The 21,694-nt window shown below is 40.2% G+C and overlaps 3 protein-coding genes across 3 annotated transcripts; all 3 read left to right on the top strand.

Moving 5' to 3' along the window:
* The first annotated feature begins 1,237 nt into the window (after positions 1-1,237).
* Positions 1,238-4,966, top strand: LOC142538584 (metal transporter Nramp6-like). The gene is made up of 8 exons (XM_075643892.1): positions 1,238-1,336; positions 1,523-1,704; positions 1,794-1,863; positions 3,683-3,856; positions 3,941-4,045; positions 4,252-4,383; positions 4,506-4,601; positions 4,757-4,966. The coding sequence occupies exons 2-8, from the start codon at positions 1,562-1,564 to the stop codon at positions 4,964-4,966; spliced, it is 930 nt and encodes a 309-aa protein (XP_075500007.1). The 5' UTR covers positions 1,238-1,336; positions 1,523-1,561.
* Positions 4,967-9,932: 4,966 nt separating this feature from the next.
* LOC142538583 (uncharacterized) lies at positions 9,933-10,486 on the top strand. The gene is made up of 2 exons (XM_075643891.1): positions 9,933-9,988; positions 10,075-10,486. The coding sequence occupies exons 1-2, from the start codon at positions 9,933-9,935 to the stop codon at positions 10,484-10,486; spliced, it is 468 nt and encodes a 155-aa protein (XP_075500006.1).
* Positions 10,487-12,122: 1,636 nt separating this feature from the next.
* On the top strand, positions 12,123-12,875 carry LOC142538582 (uncharacterized). Its single transcript, XM_075643890.1, has one exon. The coding sequence runs from the start codon at positions 12,123-12,125 to the stop codon at positions 12,873-12,875; it is 753 nt and encodes a 250-aa protein (XP_075500005.1).
* Positions 12,876-21,694: the final 8,819 nt, after the last annotated feature.

Here is a 21,694-nt window from a genome sequence, read left to right as displayed (position 1 = left end):
ACTTGTCCTTCCAACACTCTCACCTTCTTCCTCAACTCTTCTAACTCCTCTGCCACAGTAGGAGATTTAGAACCCGCACTTGACTCCCTCTCCTCCTCCCTTCTCTCTTCCTCCCGCGGCTGCTCGCGTTCCTGCTCGGGGTGGCTAGAATGATGAGTAGCGGTCTTTTTTCCCATGGCTGTCTTAACAGCATCAGTTACAATTTTGGTCAACTCCTCAGGTGTTAAATGGATAGTAGGCTGGGGACCATTGGGTGGCTGACCACCCACATCAGAGAGACGAGCGTTGTTATCTTCCTGGATTCCTGGAAGTATCTTGGTTTGTTCTCCTAGTAGGAGCCATATCAACGCCTTATCTCAGAATTTCCCACAGACGGCGCCAATGATGTGATCCGGGTAAAATGAATGAGCCGGGTCGGGTGCTCCACCGAATCTACTATCAAAATGTTAGAAAAAATAAGAGCTGGACGTCTAAACCCAAAAGCTTGCTTCCCGGGATAAATATGAAAATCTGCAACCAAGAAGACAACCACGTGAATGGGCGACGGAGGGGTGTCCGGCGTGACCACTCCGATGCTTAAGTCAGTGAGTAACTCAAGCAAAGAACCAATGTAACCAAGTGATGATTAAGAGATTGGTGTGAGAGGGGAGTAAATGAGCAATAAATGAGAGCATTATATGTGTGAATAGAGAGTAAATGCAAGGGAAAACCTAGTATTTATAGTAGAGGATGCAATGATGACCTCGTTCTTTGTGTTTGAGCATTAATTATAGTAGGGCGGCTGATTATACCCTATTGTTCTGACATGTCAAATCTCATATTAGTCACATCCAGCCAACTTGATTTTATCAACCACTTGCACTGGTGTCAGAGATAGGTCGGCTGCATGTACCCTACTTTATCGGCGGTATTAAATGCGGCACTCATATCGAAGTGGCCCGGGTAAAATGCTTCTCGGGATTTCTTCTGAGGGCCCGGGCATAGAACGTCCCAGGGAAATTATGTCCCGGGCAGTCCGAGATCCGGGCTTCTGGATAGCTTACCACCTTACTGACCCGAATCATGTGTAACCCGGGAAAGATCCATTTTCCTGACCCGGGCACAATCCATAGCCCGGGACGTCCCGGGGTATCATCAGATGCTAATGAAAACTATATTATTTTCCTTTAACAAGTTACCTTACCCTGCCGCCCTTCCAAATATCATGCTTGATTTTTCTGATCTTTCTTCATTTCATTGATTGGAACAGCATTTGCTCTGAACATGCTCTTCAAGATACCACTGTGGTGTCACGGGACTCAGTACACTGGTCCTTTTATTACTGCAGCAATATGGGGTATTTACATGTCCCTTGAAGACATAGACGACATAAATTAACATTGTCTATATGATATTATTAAGTAATCAAAGCAGATATTATTTGTCCCATGTTGTAAGAAAACACAATCTTACTCGATTATGATGTTCCTCAAGATTCTATGCATTGTCTAGAGGAACTTTGATAGCGTGGAAAAATTTTCAGGTCAAAAAACTTGAAATCTTGATTTCTCTCTTTGTCCTTATGATTGCTGCCTGTTTCTTTGTGGAACTTGGATATGCAAAGCCCAAAGCTTTGGAAGTTTTGAACGGCTTATTTGTTCCCCAACTCAAGGGAAGTGGAGCCACTAAATTGGCAATTTCTCTCCTTGGTGCCATGGTTATGCCGTAAGTTTAAATTACATTATTTCTTCAATGTTCTTTTAAGTTCATTTATAGTCATCTGTCATCTATGAGCTCACTTAAACTTACTGTAGGCACAATCTTTTCCTCCATTCTGCACTGGTGCTTTCAAGAAAAATCCCACGGTCAGTCAATGGTATCAAAGTAATATTTATATCTGAAGTTACTATTAGTCTTCTAGTTTCTTTAATTGGTTGTACTCAAGTTGTGTCAAAATTCCCTTGTTTTATATCTGTGATTAGCTAGTATGATGAATGTTAGGATCGATTGGGGGGATCATCGTTGAGCTAATACCTCGGTTCTTGAAATATTGAACACTGATAAATTAAATCGTGTTTGGTATTCAAACCAAACGGAAAACACTCGAAATAATCCTTCATAGAAATCGATTAATTATTTTGTAAAGCATTTAAAATAGATGCAAGTTGAATGAGTAAAAATATATCGGTTGAAGCATTTTATCAAACACTTGGTATGCGATATTTTAGTATTTGAAGAACACATAAAATGCTTCAACGATGCATCTTCAAAACTATGAAAATGATAAGTAAACACACTAAACAAATAGATACAAATTTGTTTATGGATGTTCGGAGACTTCAAATGCTCCTATGTCACCCCTTCTTCCCCTTGGGAATGATTTACTAGAAGACTTTGATTTATACAACTCTTTGTAGGCAGCACCTCACAATCAGCATATTGTTTAATGTCTCATATGCAAAGACTACAAACACAATGTTTTACGTCTTTGTGTAAAGATTCACTCAACTAATATTTGAAGTTCAACTCTCTTGTATATGTGTGAGTGATTGTGTGTGAGGAATTTATCCTTTACACTATACATCTCAAATGTATCCTCACACAAAGGCTTGTGCTCTCAACTAGCTGATTTCTTCATGCTAACTGCCCATACTTTGAATTCTATTCAAAAGCTCTTGTTTGATATTCAAGATGTTGTATTTATAAGCCCCAACAATGATATATACATTAGACACAAGAATATGAACGTTTGAAAGTTTCTGTACTGTTTCTGAGATTGCAACGGTCAAATTCTCCTTGTTGGACATTTTTTCCGACTGGTCAACTCAACTGGTCGTCCAGTTCAACTGGTCAGCAGCTGGTTCAGTTCAGTTGCTTGGTCAGCTGGTCAGCAGTTGGTTCATTTTCAGCTGGTGTGCTGAAATCATCCTAGCTGATTTCAGTTTGTGCAGAACCTGTAGTTTCATCGTCATTTATTCAGTATCTTAAGCTTCGATTCAGACTTTGACTTCTAAAGATGATTTGTAGATCATCGTCTTATCTTTCCAACACATATTGAATCGCTTCATTTCGATAATCGAGCTGAGAGATATGACCAAAATACCGTAGCTGCTCAACCTCAACTGATTGCTGTCTTCGTGCGATCAATTACGATCAGTTATGATCAGTTTGACTAGATAACATCTGATTTTGCCCAACTAGCGTGAAATAGAACTTGTTCCAAATTGAGTTTTCTGATCAGTCAAGTTGGCGGATTGTCATTTAAATCATCCAGCTGAGAGATATCTTCAAAACATCGAAGCTCGCCAGAAATTCAGTTTGGTTGAATTCCGTTTCAGTTTGCTTCTTGTGTTTGCAACTTCACACTTGAGTAAATTTGTTAGAAACACAATAACAAGTTTAGTTAACATTAAAATCAAGATTGAGAATATGAAATGTTCCAACAATGAATCTTATAGAGCACTTGACAGATCTATGCTCCCATGTTCTTTATTGATGTGGGTAAAGCAGACTCTAAATTCTCTTCGAGTAATCTCCTGATTAATAACTATCAAAATCGATAATGTTGCTCATTTTTAGGTGATTCTACTTTCTAGAATCAGATTTCTCGATACATTTATTTCTAATTGTCTTGTTTTTGTGTTGTTATTAATTACAATATCTTCAACAGACTAAGGCACTGGAAGACTTATCTTATTTACAGGAGGCCTGCAGATTTTATTTGTTAGAAAGTGGTATTGCTTTAGTTGATGCTTTCCTCATCAATGTATCAATTATATCTGTAAGTGGATCTGTTTGCAATTCGTCAAGCATTAACCCGAAAGATATTGAGAGCGGTAAAGACTTGGACTTGAATGAAGCTTCTTTTTTATTGAGAGTATGTTACCAAAATATCTATCGTGCAATATTCTCTATCATCGAATTCAAATGTTTCAAGACTTTAAATTATTTTATTTTATAGAATGTTTTAGGCAATTGGAGTTCCAACCTTTTCGCGATTGCTTTGCTGGCGTCTGGTCAGAGTTCTACCATAACTGGAACTTATGCTGGGCAATATGTTATGCAGGTTTTTCTACCAAGACATTCTTTATGATCGTTTTAAATATTTTATCTGGTTTTGAAGCGCTTCCTGCTATTTCGTTTTGTTTATTTAAGTATATTTACATGTTCAAACAACTGAATGTCGACTAAAATTCCTTAACCAGTGAAGCTATATTTGCAAATTTTACTGTGGTTTGTTATCTAGTTCTTACCTGCATCTTGTTTGAATAGGGATTTCTTGATTTACGGCTGAAGCCCTGGATTCGGAACTTTTTAACTCGATGCTTAGCTATTGTACCTAGTCTAGTTGTTGCAATTATTGGTGGGTCTGAAGGGGCTAGAAACTTGATCATTATAGCTTCGGTAATGTACTGACTGAAAATCGCCGTTGTCAGCAAACTCTTATTCGTGTCTAATTATGTTCACGTGCACCGGGTCTTTTCATTGGTTTCTAAAGCATTAAGCCCTTCATCTTTATGTTGCAGATGATCTTGTCCTTTGAACTTCCTTTTGCACTAATCCCACTTCTCAAGTTCACAAGTAATAAGACCACGATGAGGTTATATGCCAAGTCTCGTGTGGTAAAAACTCGTCACTCTCTCTATCAATCATGTATCCTATCTTTTGCAGCCAACCGGTTAGCACTGAAATGTATTTGTGTCGCACATGCGCATGCACAAGGGACATTCATATCCTTGTGAAATATCTGCTCACACTTTTCTTTTACAAATGACAGATTTCATCAACGACTTGGGTAATAGGCTCCGTAATAATGGGCATAAATGTATACTATCTTGCAGAAAAATTGGTAGTTTCTCTTAGTGATAGTGGATCGAACGTTGTAGGCACCGTATTTTGTGGAATACTGGGATTCCAAGCGATGCTTGTTTATTTGGCTGGTATTATCTACTTAGTCTCGAGGAAAAACAAGGAGGGCAATCTGTAGAGTAGGTGCCCGACAAGCCAACTTGTGGACTAGGGTTTTATTGACTCTAATGTGCAACAATCTTTATTTTAATAATATTTTATGATTTTAATCATATTATGATATTTACTTTATCTGTATACCCATACAAGCTGCATAGATAAAATCCTTGAATATACAATAAGTACCATGAGGTTTGCCTTTCTAAGTAAGATCATGAAACTCATTAGGAAGTGTACTGTATATTCAAAATCGGTTCCTAGTTGATTCAGCCGCATAAAACAAGGATAAAGGTCGCTCGAGCTTGAGACTAGCATATGTGATGAAAACATTATGTTTCATTGACAAGGACATGGAGAGGTCCATTCATACAGATGGGTGATCATGTGATGATGCACTGAACAACCTTCCCTCAGGGCTTTCCAAGTGGTTATCACTTATCGAGTGGAATAGTCCACGGTTATGGTTGGGCACCATTAATCATTTGACCCGGGGCAATATGGAGGCTCTGCGTATTAGCATACACTTTGACTTGTTTACCGATTTCACTGAGGGTCATAAGGTGGCGAGGTTAGGTGTAGTTTCGAAATACGTAGGATCCAATATATATTGTAGTTGGGGATTCACCGATCACCTACGGATGAAGATATCCTGTGTAATCTGATAAGTTAATAGTGCAAGAAGTCTCTGCCAGAGCAATAAATGTGTTTTAGGGAAGGTGATTCTCTAGTTAAACATCCAATGCTATTATTATTAATCAGAGATATATCACATTGTTATCGAATTAATTAGCAACTCTTGATATACCAATGGTTGCAGATTCGATCTGGATATACTTGGTTGAAGGGAACATACTGTCCATTAACCATAGCATAAGGTTCTTGCAGGCACTATCAGTGATACCTAGGGGATCATGGGGCGATGCTACTAGACGCTCTTACCGTGATCCGATGACTGCAATCAGATTTGGGTTCTGACTATTCTTGATCAAGGAATTGATGAAAAGAATGGAGCTAATTAGGGTAAGCTCGAATAAGAACAAATGTTGTTCTGAATCACAAAAAAATTGTGAACTCACAGCTAGTTGTATTCCTGAACCATTGAGGGTCACACAAATACTGATTGTTATCTACCCGAACAAAAATAATTAAATTCAAAGAGTTGGATTTAATAATAATAAACTTAATATGATTAAATTTCAAGGCTTATAATAGTGATTATAAATAAGCACGAAAAATCGAATAAAAGTTATATTTTTTAAATATTGGATTTGTTGAATTATTATTATTATTATTATTATTATTATTATTATTATTATTATATAGGATTTGTTGAATTATTATTATTATTATTATTATTTATATATATATATATATATATATATATATATATATAAATGTGCATTTCAATGAATGGAATAAGAGTTGTCCACGTGATGCATTTTAATATTGATTGGACAATGCATTTATAATGTGGGGACTAAGAAATGAAAAAGGTATATGCAATTCAATTGTTATACGGAAGTGTTGAAATGATAATGTTTTAAAAATGATAGTAGGACATTGATTCATTAAATGAGCCGTGTAATTAAATAGATGTGTGATTGAAGAAGAGTTTAATATATAAATAATTCTTGCTTTTCTTTCAACTTTGCTCTCGGCTAATTGACGAAATAAATTTTTATTTGATTTTCGTGCTTCTTGATTTGTTTGGAGTAAAACCGGATAGTTGTCTAGTGCCAACTATTTTGAGGAAGATATATACAGTTGGTGGATCGGATTTTGACGGTTCAGTAATAGCGGCAAAGTCAAGTCGTGCGGTCAGATTTGGACAAGATTGTCGTCACCACGATCTAGGTCGTGGTAAACTCTATTCGTATATTTATTTTATTTACACATATATACTAAATTTGAATTAAAGGCAATCGATCGTCCCTGAAATATCGTAGATCTAAAAATTTTAAATTTCCGCTGCGTTTTAGATCTGGTTTTCGGGACAAACCCAACACAATCACCTTCTCACTTCAACTGCTTCGGAAAATCCCGAGAGCGCTGATGCTTTAGCCAATGCATCGGTGCATTGTCTGCCTAGGGAAGACATCGTTGATATGCAATTGCCTCAAAGGAGAAGTGCATCGGATGTGTAATGAAAGTTTTATGTTCAGCATTTTCTTTGGGAGAGTTGCTATAAATATTTTCTTTATATATTGGATTGGATGTTTGCGAATTTTTTTCATACATCAATCAAATTTTTGCTACGTTACCATAATACGACATAAAAAAAGCTATAGATTCTTTCGTTCTCTTGGATAAGGTTAACTCATGGGCCATGACATGCTGATACTTAGGAAAAAAAATTAAGATTTGGTGTTTCTGTACATCTGGTATACTGGATTTCCCTCAATTCTTGGTCCAAGATAACATGGAAGAACCCTCGTATGCTTTGATACCTTTTTTTTATTTATAATTCGTGAGGAACTTATATAAGATATCTCTTAGACGAGGAGTGTATTTATCAAAAATAAAATACTTAAAACTTCTTTTATAGATATTCAATAAGTCGAGTGTATAAGCTGTGTCGTGTGTATGCATAATATAAATATAAATATATATACACACACATAACAACACAGCTTATGCACTCGACTATATATATATACACACACACACATACACACACGACACAGCTTATGTACTCGACTATTGATATCCCGGGATGTCCCGGGTCATGGATAGTACCCGGGATGTCCCGGGCAATGAATGGATTAAGCCCGGGTCAGGAAAATGGATTATTCTCGAGTCGATCTTCCCAGGATGACTCGGGCCACGGAGCTGAGCTGTGGAACACCAGGGAAATTATCTTCCTGGCCTATTGGATACCCGGGCTCTCTTATGATTTCCTAGAAGCATTCTACCCGGGTCACCTCGATATGAGTGAGGCATTTAATTGTGCCGACTTGTTAGAGTGTGCACAGTCGACCTATCTCTGACAATAACATAAATGGATGACAAAATCAGGAGGGCTGGATGTGACTAGTATGAGATTTGACATGTCAGAACAATAGGGTATAATCAACCGCCCTACTATAATTAATGCTCTACACAAAAAACGAGGTCATCATTGCATTCTCTACTATAAATATCAGGTTCTTTACTTGCATTTACTCTCTATTCAGATATTAATATACACATTGAATGCTCTCATTTATTATTCATTTACTCCCCTCTCCACACCAATCTCACAGCCATCACTTGGTTACATTGGTTTTCTTGCTTGAGTTCCCTGCTGACTTAAGCATCAGAGTGGTCACGCCGGACAACCCTCCGACGCCTATTCACGTGGTTCTTTTCTTGTTCGCAGATCTCTCAAATCGCTCAGGAAGGAAAGAAGTTCAGTTCATACGTTCAACTCATGTTTTCTTTAACATCTTGATAGCAAATCCGGCAGAGTACCCGACCCGACTCGTCCATTTCGCCCGGGTTGCATCATTGGCGCCGTCTGTGGGAAATTTGAGTTCTAAGGCATTGATATGGCTCCTACCAGAAGAACAAATCAAGAAACTTCCCAAATCCAGGGAGAGAACAACACTCGTCTTTCTGGTGCAGGTGGCCCCCCACCTAATGGTCCCCAGCCCACCATCCATTTAACTCCCGAGGAGTTGACCAAAATTGTAGCTGATGCTGTTCAGACAGTCATGGCAAAGAAGGCCACCACCCATCATTCCAGTCACCCCAAGCAGCAACCTGAGCAGCCGTAGGAGGAAGAGAGAAGAGAGGAGGAGAGAGAGTCATGTGCTGGTTCTAAGTCTCCTACGGTAGCAGAAGAGTTGGAAGAACTAAGGAAGAAGGTAAAAGTGTTAGAGGGGCAACTTGTTTCTAAAAGCAGTACACAGGTTGTCAAAGGATGCCCATTCTCTGACGTCATTGTCCGGAAGCCACTCCCCGGGCATTTCAAATCAGCCAAGGTCAAGGATTATGATGGAAGTTCTGACCCCGAAGAACATCTTGCTAGATTCGAAAACATGGCCATGCTATATTGCTATGGACATCAGATTAAATGCAAGGTATTCTGACCACCCTGATCGACTCGGCTCAAAGATGGTTCGAAGGGCTGGCACCACAGAGCATTCATTGTTTTGATGATTTTCAAAAAGTATTCTTGCATCAATTCAATAGTAGCAAGAAATACAAGAAGACTGCTTTCAGCCTGTTTGAGGTGAAGCAGGGACAAGATGAAACCTTAAGGGCGTATATCAAAAGATTCAACCGGGTGACCTGGATGTCCTAGCCTGTGCACCTGAGACAAAAACTATCGCGTTCATGCAAGGACTGTGGGAAGGGGATTTCTTTCGATCCCTGACCAAAAAATTGCCCGAGAACTTTGAAGATCTTCTATCCCGGGCAGAGAAATACATCAACATGGAGGAAGCTCAAAGTCAAAAAAAAGAGGCTTTGAAAAGAGCCAGAGGAGACCGGGTTGTCAAGCCTGAGGAGAGAGCTTACAAGAAAGGTGGTCTGGGACATTTCTCCCATGTCCCTCTGAGAATTGCTCGAGGTCAGGAAATCCAAGAATGCAGCTCGGACATGATTCCTCGACCGAGTTCAGCAGCCCAACCACCCAGATCAGAGAAGAAAGGGTTTTGTACCCTTCACAAAGAATGTTATCACAGTACTAATGAATGCCGAACTTTGAGAAAAGAATTCAATAGGCGTTCTGTACCAGAATCTCGTCCTTCCCGAGATGAGCCCGGATCACCACCTTGGTTATCTCGGCGACCCAGATCCAGTGCTCCCAGGAGACCAGCAAACATCCCGAGTGGAAACAGAAGAGCAGAAGGGAGCTCCCAGGAAGAAAGAAGCAGACAAACTGAAAGGAAGGACCCTTCCTCGAGCCGGGGAGTAATAAAAATGATTTCAAGAGGGTCAACAGATGGCGATTCCAACCGGGCTCGGAAAGCAAGAAGCAAAACGGAAGTGCTTGGAGGTTGATGGAAGTGGGAGAAACGAGCCAGTTATCAGCTTTGGCCCATAAGACCTCAGGAGAGTCAGTCTACCCCACAATGATGCTCTTGTTATCCAAGCCCGAGTGGCTAATTATGATGTCTTGAGAGTATTTGTTGACAATGGCAGCTCTGTCAATGTCATCTTTAAAGAGGCACTGGTCCAAATGGATTTGCACGAATATCAATTAGAGGCGGTTGAGACTGCCCTGTTTGGTTTTGCTGGACTTTCCGTGTACCCTGAGGAGGAAATCACACTGCCACTGACCCTGGGAACCGGGGACTTGAGGAAAACTGTGATGATAGTCTTTACAGTGGTAGACGCCCCGTCCTCATACAACATCATCTTGGGGAGACCAGCTATGAATGAGATGAGAGCTGTGGCCTCCACTTATCACCAAAAAATTAAATTTCCAGTACGAGGACGGGTCGGAGAAGTCAAGGGAGATCAACCCTCTTCTCGAAAGTGTTATGGGGAGACCGTCCGGGTAGACCAGAAGAAGGCGAGAAGGGAGGGGAAGGGGAAGGAGAATCAAGAATAGGTGATCAGAGAGAGAGAAGTACATTTTGTTGCGGAGGAGAAGCAAAAAATGGTGGAAATTGAACCGAAAAAACACGTCTGGGTGGCCCGAGACATCAACGCGTCCACTCGGGTACATCTCTTAAATTGTTTGAAAGCTAACATTAGTGTTTTCGCCTGATCTCAATAGGAACTAGCCGGGATCTCACCCCAAGTGGCTGAGCATAAATTAAATATCTTCCCGGGATCCCGGCCTGTGAAACAGAAGAAGAGGCACTTCGGCCCTGATAAAGATAAAGTCATTGAAGAGCAAGTGGGAGAGCTGTTGCGGGCCGGCCATATCAGAGAAGTTAATTCCCTACTTGGCTCTCAAATGTGGTCCTCGTTCCAAAATCCACAGGGAAGTGGAGAATGTGTGTTGATTTCAGAGACCTGAATAAAGCCTGCCCCAAAGACTGTTATCCACTCCCTCGGATTGATCAGCTGGTGGATTCCACCTCTGGATGCGAGTTATTAAGCTTTCTGGATGCCTATCAGGGGTACCACCAAATCCCCTTGGCTCTTGAAGATCAAGATAAAGCCAGTTTTATCACTTTCGGGGGCACCTTCTGCTACGTTGTTATGCCCTTCGGATTGAAGAATGCTGGGGCCACGTACCAACTCTTGATGAATCATGTCTTCCAGAAGCAGATAGGTCGGAATATTGAAGTATATGTGGACGATATTCTGATCAAGACCCGGGAAGTCTCCTACTTCATTAATGATCTGGTCGAGACCTTCGCTACTTTGAAACAGTATGGGATAAAGCTCAACCCAGCCAAATGTGTATTCGGGGTCAGGAGTGGAAAATTCTTGGGTTTCTTAGTAACTGATCGGGGAATCGAAGTCAACCCCGAAAAAATCAAAGCAATAATGGACATGCCTTCCCCTCAATCTGTCCGAGATGTGCCAAAATTAACCAGGAGGATCGCGGTCCTGTCACGCTTCATTTCCCGGTCTGCTCACCGAAGTTATCCATTCTTTCAAGTTTTGAGGAAAGCACAAAAATTGGCTGGGACGAAAAATGTGAACAAGCTTTCCAAGACTTAAAAGAGCATCTGGCCGTGTTACCTGTTCTGGTAAAGCCCGAGCTCAGGGAAAAATTGTGGATTTATTTGTCTGCTACTGAGCACGCCGTTAGCTCTGTACTTGTCAATGAGGAAGGGACCGATCAAAAGCCAGTATATTATGTCAGTCATGCCCTTCAAAGAGCAGAATTGAAATACAGTGAAGTGGAAAAAATAGCCCTGGCTCTGGTAATGACTGCCCGGAAACTCAGGCCTTACTTCCTCTCACATCCAATTGTGGTCCTCACCAACTCTCCACTCGGGAGAATCATGACACACGCTGAGGTCTCGGGAAGAATGGTTAAGTGGACTATAGAGCTCGGGGAGTATGACATTGAATATAAACCTCGAGTTGCTATAAGGCCCAAGCATTAACAGATTTCTTAATAGAGATGATTCAACCGGGAGAAGAAGAGGTATGGAGAGTTTTTGTCGATGGTGCATCGAATTTATCATGATGTACAGTGGGGGTTGTCCTGATTGCCCCATCAGGAGAGAAGATCAAGCTGGCTCTGAGGATCGACTCCAGAGTCACTAATAACGAAGCAGAGTATGAAGCCGTTCTGGCAGGGTTCCCGGCCGAAAGTCGGTGCTTCCCGGGTCATTATTTACTCTGACTCTCAGTTGGTAACCCAGCAGATTAAGGGAGCATATGAAGCCAAAAGTGAAAAAATGCTCAAATATTTGGGACTCATCACAGCCCGGGCTGCTCTTTTTACCGACTGGGGCATTGAACAAATTCCTAGGAAGGAAAATGAAGAAGCTGATATCTTAGCCAAATTGGCTGCCTCCACGTCGAATATAAGCACCCGGGAAGTCCTATGTTTCACCCGGCTGGTGCTTTCTGTTGACGAAGAAATACCCCCGATTCAGAGAAGCTTATGGATGACTCCTCTCATCGAATATATAGTCCATGATAAGCTCCCTGAAGATAAATCTCAAGCTCGGAAAATCAAGAAACGAGCACCCAGGTTCGTCTTTTTAAATGATGTCCTATACATGCGATCATATCAGGGCCCTTTGCTCAAGTGCTTATCAGAAAATGAGGTAGAGTACGTCATCCGAGAAATACACGAGGGATGCTGTGGTGAACACCTCGGTGGAACTGCCCTGTCTCGGAAGGCTATATTGGCCGGATTTTGGTGGCCTCAAATAAATCAAGATGCTGCCCGACTTGTTCAAAAATGCAAGGGTTGCCAACACCATTCTAATTTCCATCATCGCCCAGCTGCTAATATGCAACCTGTCTCAGCATCGTGTCCTTTTTATCAGTGGGAATTGGATATTGTGGGTCCCTTCCCATAGCCCGAGCACAGAAAAAATTCCTTCTTATGGCTGTGGATTATTTCTCCAAGTGGGTAGAAGCCGAGCCATTAGCCAAAATTACTGAGGAGGAGGTCATGAAATTTCTTTGGAAAAATATTGTTTGCAAATATGGCATCCCAAGAAAATTGGTTTCAGATAATGGGAGGCAATTCGAGGGAAAGAAAATCACCTCGTGGTGTCAAGAAATGAAGATCGTTCAATCCTTCACCTTAGTAGCCTACCCCCAAGCTAATGGCCAGACTGAAGTGACTAATAAAATCATTGTGCAAGCATTAAAAGCTCGGCTCCATGGGAAAGGTAAAGATTTGGTGGAGGAATTACCGAGTGTATTATGGGCATATCGAACTACACCACGAACAACCACTCGGGAAACTCCATACAGTCTGGTATATGGTTCAGAGCAATCTTACCTGTGGAGATTGGGCAATCTTCTACTCGGATAGAATCTTATCCGAACAACAATGATCAGTCCCGAGCCATTGAACTTGATTTTATTGAAGAAAAAAGAGACAGAGCAGCCATTCGAATGGAAGCTTATCCCAGCAGGATAATGAAATCTTATAACAAGCATGTGCGATCACGAGATTTCCAGGTTAGGGACCTAGTAATGAAAAAAGTAAAGCAAGTGGGTGATGTGGGGAAATTGAAAGCACGGTGGGAAGGACCCTTCAAAGTGATTCAAAGAATTAGTTCGGGGGCGGCTTACTATCGGGAAGACTCTCAGGGACATGCGCTTAAAATGCCTTGGAATGCTTTTCATTTGAAGAAATATTACGTTTAGAAGCTTTTGTATCTATTTCTTGTACATCAAATAAAGAAATTGTTCCAAAGAAGTGTCTGCTAAGTCCAGGGACCCGTACCCTGGCCCGAGGACCCATACCCCGGTTATCTGCTAAGTCCAGAGACCCGTACCCTGACCCGGGGACCCGTACCCCGGTTATCTTCTAAGTCCAGGGACCCGTACCCTGGCCCGGGGACCCGTACCCCGGTTATCTTCTAAGTCCAGGGACCCGTACCCTGGCCAGGGGACCCGTACCCCGATTATCTGCTAAGACCAGGGACCCGTACCCTGGCCCGGGGACCCGCACCCCGGTTATCTCCTAAGTCAAGGGACCCATACCCTATCCCGAGGAACCGCACCCCGGTTACCTACTGATTCCAGGGACCTATACCCTGGCCAACTCCCTGGTTATTTATCAAGATCCATTTTATGTTAACCCCAGGACTTATGCCCCATTTATGAATATGCATCAGTAAAGACTGGATAAAGTCCACAAGGTTATTAAAGAATTCGAGTCAATCAACAACGCTTCAAAATATTATCAAATGTGAGAAAGGGAAGGCAAAATATTTTCATTAATACTGGGAAAATTTACAAGGTGCCCGGAAGCCCGGGAAGAAAAAAACACAGACAAAACAACATAAGAGAAGTCCTAGTCTACTTTGGGATCTTGATCTTTGTTCTCCTCCTCTTCATCCGATAGAGAAGCAGCAGCCTTCTCCAAATTTGGGAAGTCCTCCCGGTCAGCTGGGACAAGGCCCGCCTCTTCAAACTGATCCAGGCACTTATTGAAGCCCTGTTCGAAGTAAGGGAAGGCTTTGTCAGCCACCATCTTTCTAAACTACTGGGACTTCAGGAATCGAGCAATTTGTTCCTCCTGGGTAGTCTTTATAAGGCTTACAGCAGCCTGAAAATCCTCTGCTCGGACTCACGAGGACTCTGCCGCTGCCCTAGCTGCCTTCACTTTTGCCCGGGCCTCAGCAAGCTCTGCCTGGGCCAGGTCCATTTGCTGCTGCCAGTAGGCTTTCTCCCGGGCCAAGACACGCTCATGGAGGTCCTTCATTCGGTTTACTTCCTCTTGGAATTTGGCATGCGTCTCCCGGACAGAGGTGGCTTGTGTGTTGGCCCTTTTGGCAGCCGTGAGCCACTCGCTCAAAGGAGTCCATAAGCATTTGCAAGCCCTATAAATATATAGGAAAGGTCAGATTTGATACATGGATTAAATAACAAGAATAAGAAGACTTACGGAGAAAGACCGGGCCACTCCTTCACATAGCATCTCGTTGGGATGGAGTCCCTGCAGATGCATCACCTCGTCAGGACGCAGAAAGGCCCCGGATCATCTTCACAAGATCCGAGCTAATTTCATCGCCGAAGATACTGGGGAGGATCCAGGGCCTTCCACCAGAGGGACCAGCAGATGACCCGGTGAGAGGAGGAGACCGGACGATCTCCTCGGGTATATCCTTTATGACCACCGTCTCAACGATCGGCTTTGTCGTAGCCTTCCTTTTGCGATGATTCAAAGGCGCCAAGTCCTACTCAACCACCGGGGAAGTGGCCCTTTCCCGGGTAAAAATGGCCTCCTCTAGACCTCGGCCTCCCCCCGGATCTTGTTCTCCTCCAGCTCCAGGGCCTCAGCCTCCGCCCGGGCTTGGCGCTCTTCTTGCTCTTGAACCTCCCGGGCCCTCTTCTCCGCCCGAGCTTTCTTTTGCTCTGCCTTCTTCTTGACAGCAGCCTCGAGTAGACTTTCTTTTATCATGTCTTCTTCTACTACATAAAAGTCAGGAATTAGAAAAATAAAATACAAGTTAAAGAGATAGAGGGGGAAGTAATTTACCTGGCTTGTGACTCAGCTTGACCAAATGCATATATGACCTGGTCCACAGGGTCTTCGGGCCGGGGCCCTATCCCGTAATAAACCAGATTGCCGCCCCGCCCCCCCCCCCCCCCCCCCCCCCCAATTAACACGGATGAGAGGAAGGACTGACTTTCCATGGCTTCACGGGCATGGACGAAAAGGGGGGAGAAGTTTAAAATCCCGGGGGAGCTCTGGTTGCTTTGGCATTGAATGAAGAAAGCCAGTCGAGCAAGTCAGGGGAGTTGGGATTTGCAAAAAAAAAAACTTTGTCTTCTACCCCTTCAAGGATGAAGGGATGTCGGTCAAAAACAGGTAATGCATCCGGGTCATGAAAGAAAAGATCCCGTCATTAAACCGACAAGAATAAAAATAATGAAAAATAGAAGAATTGATGGAGATGTTCCTCATGCGGAAAAGAATGAAGGTGGCAGCCATAATCCTAAAGGCATTAGGATGTAGATGATTAATCGGGAGCTCAAAGAACCGAGCAATCCCTTCGAAGAAGTGATGGACTAGAAATCGGAGTCCAATTTTGAGTTGTTCCACTGAAAAAGGTCTGGAAACCAGGGGGAGGGGTGTCCGGGTGATCATTTGGCCCGAGGATTTTGATTTTATAGGTGGATGGGATGGAACCTAAAGACCTTATCTCCTCTAAGCTACCCGGGCGAAGGGTAGAAGTCACAGTAGAGAACCACAAGGGCCTTGCTACCTTGTCTTTCCCCTTGCCAGAGACCCCAGTAGGTCGGGAGGAAGAAACTTTGGCCTGTTTTTTAGAAGGAGGTCAGGAAGAAAGAATAGGAATACCTATGGGAATATGAGTGGAAGTTTTGGAAGGGGTCGGGGAGTTATCCTCTGACCAACCCCTGACATTTTTACCAGATGTAGAAGAAGTGGAGTTGGACATGACTCCTAAAGAAAAATGAAGAAGAGGGCAGGTGTGAAGGAGGAAGAAAACTTACTGGAAAAAGGTGAAGGAGATAGCTAGTGGCTGGTAAATACAGATCACCGAAAGTTGAAGCTTGCACGTCGGAAAGCTTGAGAGAAAAATTTGCAAGAGCTTGGCTACAAGTTTGAATTTGCGAATGATTTTTCAAAAAGCAGTTAGCTACTATATATAAGGGTAAGGATTGATCTGCGCCGTTGATCTAAGATGTGTTGGACGGACCACATCGACGTCGGAAATCGGGCGGGGTATATGAAAAGACAAGCGCGGGAATCGAGACGTCATGATGGTTTATCTTCTCGAAATACGAAAAGATTCTGACAACTTCTTATAGGGCTTACGTCCGTGCTGGTAATGTGACGTCATCCTTATCGTCTCGAGAAGACTAAACGACAAAATATTTCTCCTGACCGGGCACATAAGACTAATCGGGACAGCGAGCATGGCTCTAGCCCGACTATTTAAGGAGGGAGTGATGATATCCCGGGATGTCCCGGGTCATGGATAGTACCCGGGATGTCCCTGGCCATGAATGGATTAAGCCCGGGTCAGGAAAATGGATTATTCCCGAGTCGATCTTCCCAGGATGACTCGGGCCACGGAGCCGGGCTGTGGAACACCAGGGAAGTTATCTTCCTGGCCTATTGGATACCCGGGGCTCTCTTATGATTTCCCGAGAAGCATTCTACCCGGGCCACCTCGATATGAGTGAGGCATTTAATTGCGCCGACTTGTTAGAGTGTGCACAGCCGACCTATCTCTGACAGTAACATAAATAGTTGACTAAAATCAGGTGGTCTGGATGTGACTAGTATGAGATTTGACATGTCAGAACAATAGGGTATAATCAGTCATCTTACTATAAATAATGATCAACACAAAAAACGAGGTCATCATTGCATTCTCTACTATAAATATCAGGTTCTTTACTTGCATTTACTCTCTATTCAGATATTAATATACACATTGAATACTCTCATTTATTATTCATTTACTCCCCACTCTCCACACCAATCTCACAAGCCATCACTTGGTTACGTTGGTTTTCTTGCTTGAGTTCTCTGCTGACTTAAGCATCGGAGTGGTCACGCCGGACAACCCTTCGGCGCCCTATTCACGTGGTTCTTTTCTTGTTCGCAGATCTCTCAAATCGCTCAGGAATGAAAGAAGTTCAGTTCATACGTTCAACTTATGTTTCCTTCAACATCTTGATAGTAAAACCGGCAGAGTACCCGACCCGACTCGTCCATTTCGCCCGGGTTGCATCAACTATATATATATATACACGACACAGCTTATGCACTCGACTTATTGATTGATATCTATAAAAAGAAGGAAACTGGTGTTTTGGTGCACGTCAATTTTTTTGTAATGAAATAGATATATATGCATTAAGGTTTTTGATTTATAATTATTTGTTATTGTTATATGAATGTGAGTTAAACAAATTGATTTGTAATAATTTGGATAGTATTAAATTTATTTTTGTATCTTCATTTGTCCTTGCATTATATGCGTTCACTATTTAATTTACTTTATTTATTTATTTCATATTTATTACTATTAAATTTATATTTTCATTTCATTATAATATAATTATTGTTCCTGAAAAATTAAATGTATTTATAATTATTTGAACTAAATTTAGTTATTTAATTTTGAAAATCCCAAATCATCTACATAAATCGAAAGCTACATAAGGAAATATATTTAAAATTTTAATGTCATAAAGACATATATGGAAATAGTATATATATTTTTTTTATTTTTATTAAATTTAATTTTCTAAAAAAAATTATTATTAGATTAATATGTCAAATTAAAGATAATATTAATCACAATTTAAATTCTATAACCATTATTTCTCTATGTAATTTCTTTAATACTCACAAATGATCCACCTTATTGTAATTATTGTTTGGAGTATGTTAATTGCTAAGGGCTTACGATTGAAAAGTTTGATATTTTTTTCGAAAATTGTATATGATCATAGTTTTGTCCTCCAGTTTGATATTTTTTTCGAAAATTGTATATGATCATAGTTTGACCTCCAGTTTCTCTTAAAGAAATACACATGGATAAATGCAAAATAAAGAGATAACAAATCATTTAATTTACTTGTTTGATCGTCGGTTTTTATTTTTCAAGTGTAATGTCATCCATTTTTTTCTTATTATACTTACTATTAACTTCTATGATATATATCTTGTGAGATGTTGCAATAGCGGTAGATCTTTGATATTAAACTATAAATTTAAATTGATATATGTTGTATTATCTATATATTCTACATGTCATTTCACATACATCTAAATTGTTGATTTTTTTGTTACTTTCCCTGATATATGGTGCATGGAAGGATAAATATCTTTTGGAGTTTGTTTCGATCTACTATTTTTTATTATCATTTGCTAGTAATGCAGGTTTTAGATATTAAATTTTTAACTTTCTATAAATATTATTTTAATTCATATTATATATAATTAGTGTCAACATATATTATACGTACTTCATATTAGTATCATAAAACGACTATTGAGCACCATAAGAGCCATAATATAGTACCGAGAAAAAAAAAAATCAAGCACATTGTACATTAGATCGGTCTAAAAGATATCGTGTACTACATGCATACTATTTTCATTTTGAAAAATGAGTACAGATAGACCTGCATGTCGTAACAGGCCTGGACTATATTGTATGAGGCGTACACCATTTTTTCATTTGGAAAATTTAAGTACAGATCCACCAATACGTACGTGGAAACTTGAGCACCATAATAACCGTAATATAGTACACTTAAAGACATATCGAGCAAATCTAACAAAAAGTATTACGTGTAAAGACATGTTGATCACATCTGACAATAAGTAAGAATGTTCAACCTTGCATTTGGAAAAAATGAAGTGTAAATACACCAATATATAGCAGAGATGATATCATGGAAAATGAATCAATAGAGGAGGCAATACTTCATGAGTAGAGCTGACAAGTGCCCCCTTCTACACTGCCCGAAAAGTGATTCGGGCAGCACCACGCGAGCAGAAAAGTGCACACCCTGTCCATCCAATTTTTTATAATAAAAACTGTATAGACAGCGTAATGACTGCCCTCGGCGGCCCTGCCCGTTTACCCCTTACGCCGGGCAGTGATTTTTTTAAGCAAATTTTTTTAGGAGCTTCAATTTCCGAAAACTTGTGCGAGGGGGAGAGATAGGGAGAGATTTTTTGAACAAAATTTGTGCCCAAAAGTTATGTGTATTATTCAACTATTGTATACACAAATATTAAAAGTTCTCTCCCTGATCTAATCAGGACTCTCAATTTTTCAGGATATTGTTTTTCATAATTCAAAGACTCTCATGAATGTATTTTCTACTCTTAAAAATACTATGCATAATTAAATTATTCTCAACTTTTGATAGTACAATATATATATATACACACATATAAACACACATATATATTTATTTATGCTTAAAATTAAATCATTTTTATTTAATGACTCAGTTAATTAATTAATATATTCTAGACTTTTCTAGAATGTTTCATGAGAATTTTGCACTTAGTAATCATTATTACTAATTTATTATTTAATTATTAAATTTTAAATTTACTAAATAAATAATTGTGAACTCATTATAACTACGATCGACGATCAGATAGCACCGATGTGTCGAGGGTACAAATCTCGTTCATATAATGAAAAATGAAAATTTAGCAAAACAAAATTTTCCACTGATTCATTTTTTGCAGCTATCAGTTTTGTGAACTTTTTCACTTAAATGGATAGTTCCACTCTCCTCACTTAATTAACAATTAAGCTAAATTCTAAAATTTCATTTTATGAAATCAACTTATAAATTCTTTTATAAATATTATGTTTGATCTTCATCAAACTACAGTTGTCAAATTCAACTTTTTGAATTTGACTATTTTAAAGGGAACACGTAATCCAATTTTTGTGTGACCCTCAATGATTCAGAGATACAGTTAGCCATGTGTTCACAACATAATGTGATTCAGAACATTTGATCTTATTCGAGCTTACCCTAATGAACATCATTCTTATCATCAACTCCTTGATCAAGAACATTAAAACTCAAATATGATAGCACCCATCGGATCATTGTAAGAGTGTCTAGAAGTATAGCCCCATGATCTCCTAGTTATCACTGATAGTGTCTGCAAGAACCTTAAGTTATGGTTAACGTATAATGAGATCCTTTCAGCTTATATATCCTGATCGATTCTACAATCATTTGATAACGATGTGATGTATCTTTTGAGTAATAATTGTGACATGGTTTGTGCAACTGAGAAAACCCCTTTTCCCAATACACATGTCTTACTTTGTCCAGAGATTTCTTGCACTATTAACTCATCATATCGCACAATATATTTTTACATGTGGGTGAGCGGTGAATCTCCGACTACAATGCATTGACTCCTACGTATTTTCAAACGACACCCAACCTTGTCACCTGATGACCATAAATGGAGTCTCTCAACGGATCAAAGCGTATGCTAATACTAAAAGCCTCTACGTTGTACCAGGTTAAAAGACTATTGATGTACAACCATAACCACAGACTATTCTAATAGATAAGTGATAAACACTTGTAATGTTCGATGGAGGGTCGTTCAGTGCATCATTAAATGATCACATATATGTATGAATGTATATCTTCATGCCCTTACCAATAAAATATTAAGTTTACATCACAGATGCTAGTCTCAAGCTCGAGTGACCTTTATTCTTATTTTACATGGCTGAATCGACTACGAACGAGTTTGGAATATACAGTACGCTTCCTAATGAGTTTCATGAACTTACGCTGAGAGGCAAACCACATTGTACCTGTTATATATTCAAATAATTAATCTATTCAGCTTGCATGAGTATACAGATAAAGTAAATATCATAATTAGATAAAATCATAAAATATTATTAAAATAAAGATTGTTTTTACATAAAAGTCATTAAATCCAAACCATAAGTTGGCTTGCGTGTCACATATTCTAATAGAACAAGTATCCTTTGCCTCGTATTGATGATTTATTTGACTAGCTTCAGGGAAAATCTGTTTATTTCAAGATCGATCTGAGATCCGTATACCATCAGTTGAGATTTCGTGGCGATGATATTCCTAAGACTCCATTTCATACCAAGTACGAACATTATGAGTTTTTGGTAATGTCGTTTGGTTTGAA

The sequence above is a fragment of the Primulina tabacum genome, chromosome 3 (assembly GCF_025594145.1).
Source record: "Primulina tabacum isolate GXHZ01 chromosome 3, ASM2559414v2, whole genome shotgun sequence".
Lineage (NCBI taxonomy): Eukaryota > Viridiplantae > Streptophyta > Magnoliopsida > Lamiales > Gesneriaceae > Primulina > Primulina tabacum.
Note: the sequence above shows the minus strand (reverse complement) of the source record. Positions and strands in the feature narration are given on the sequence as shown.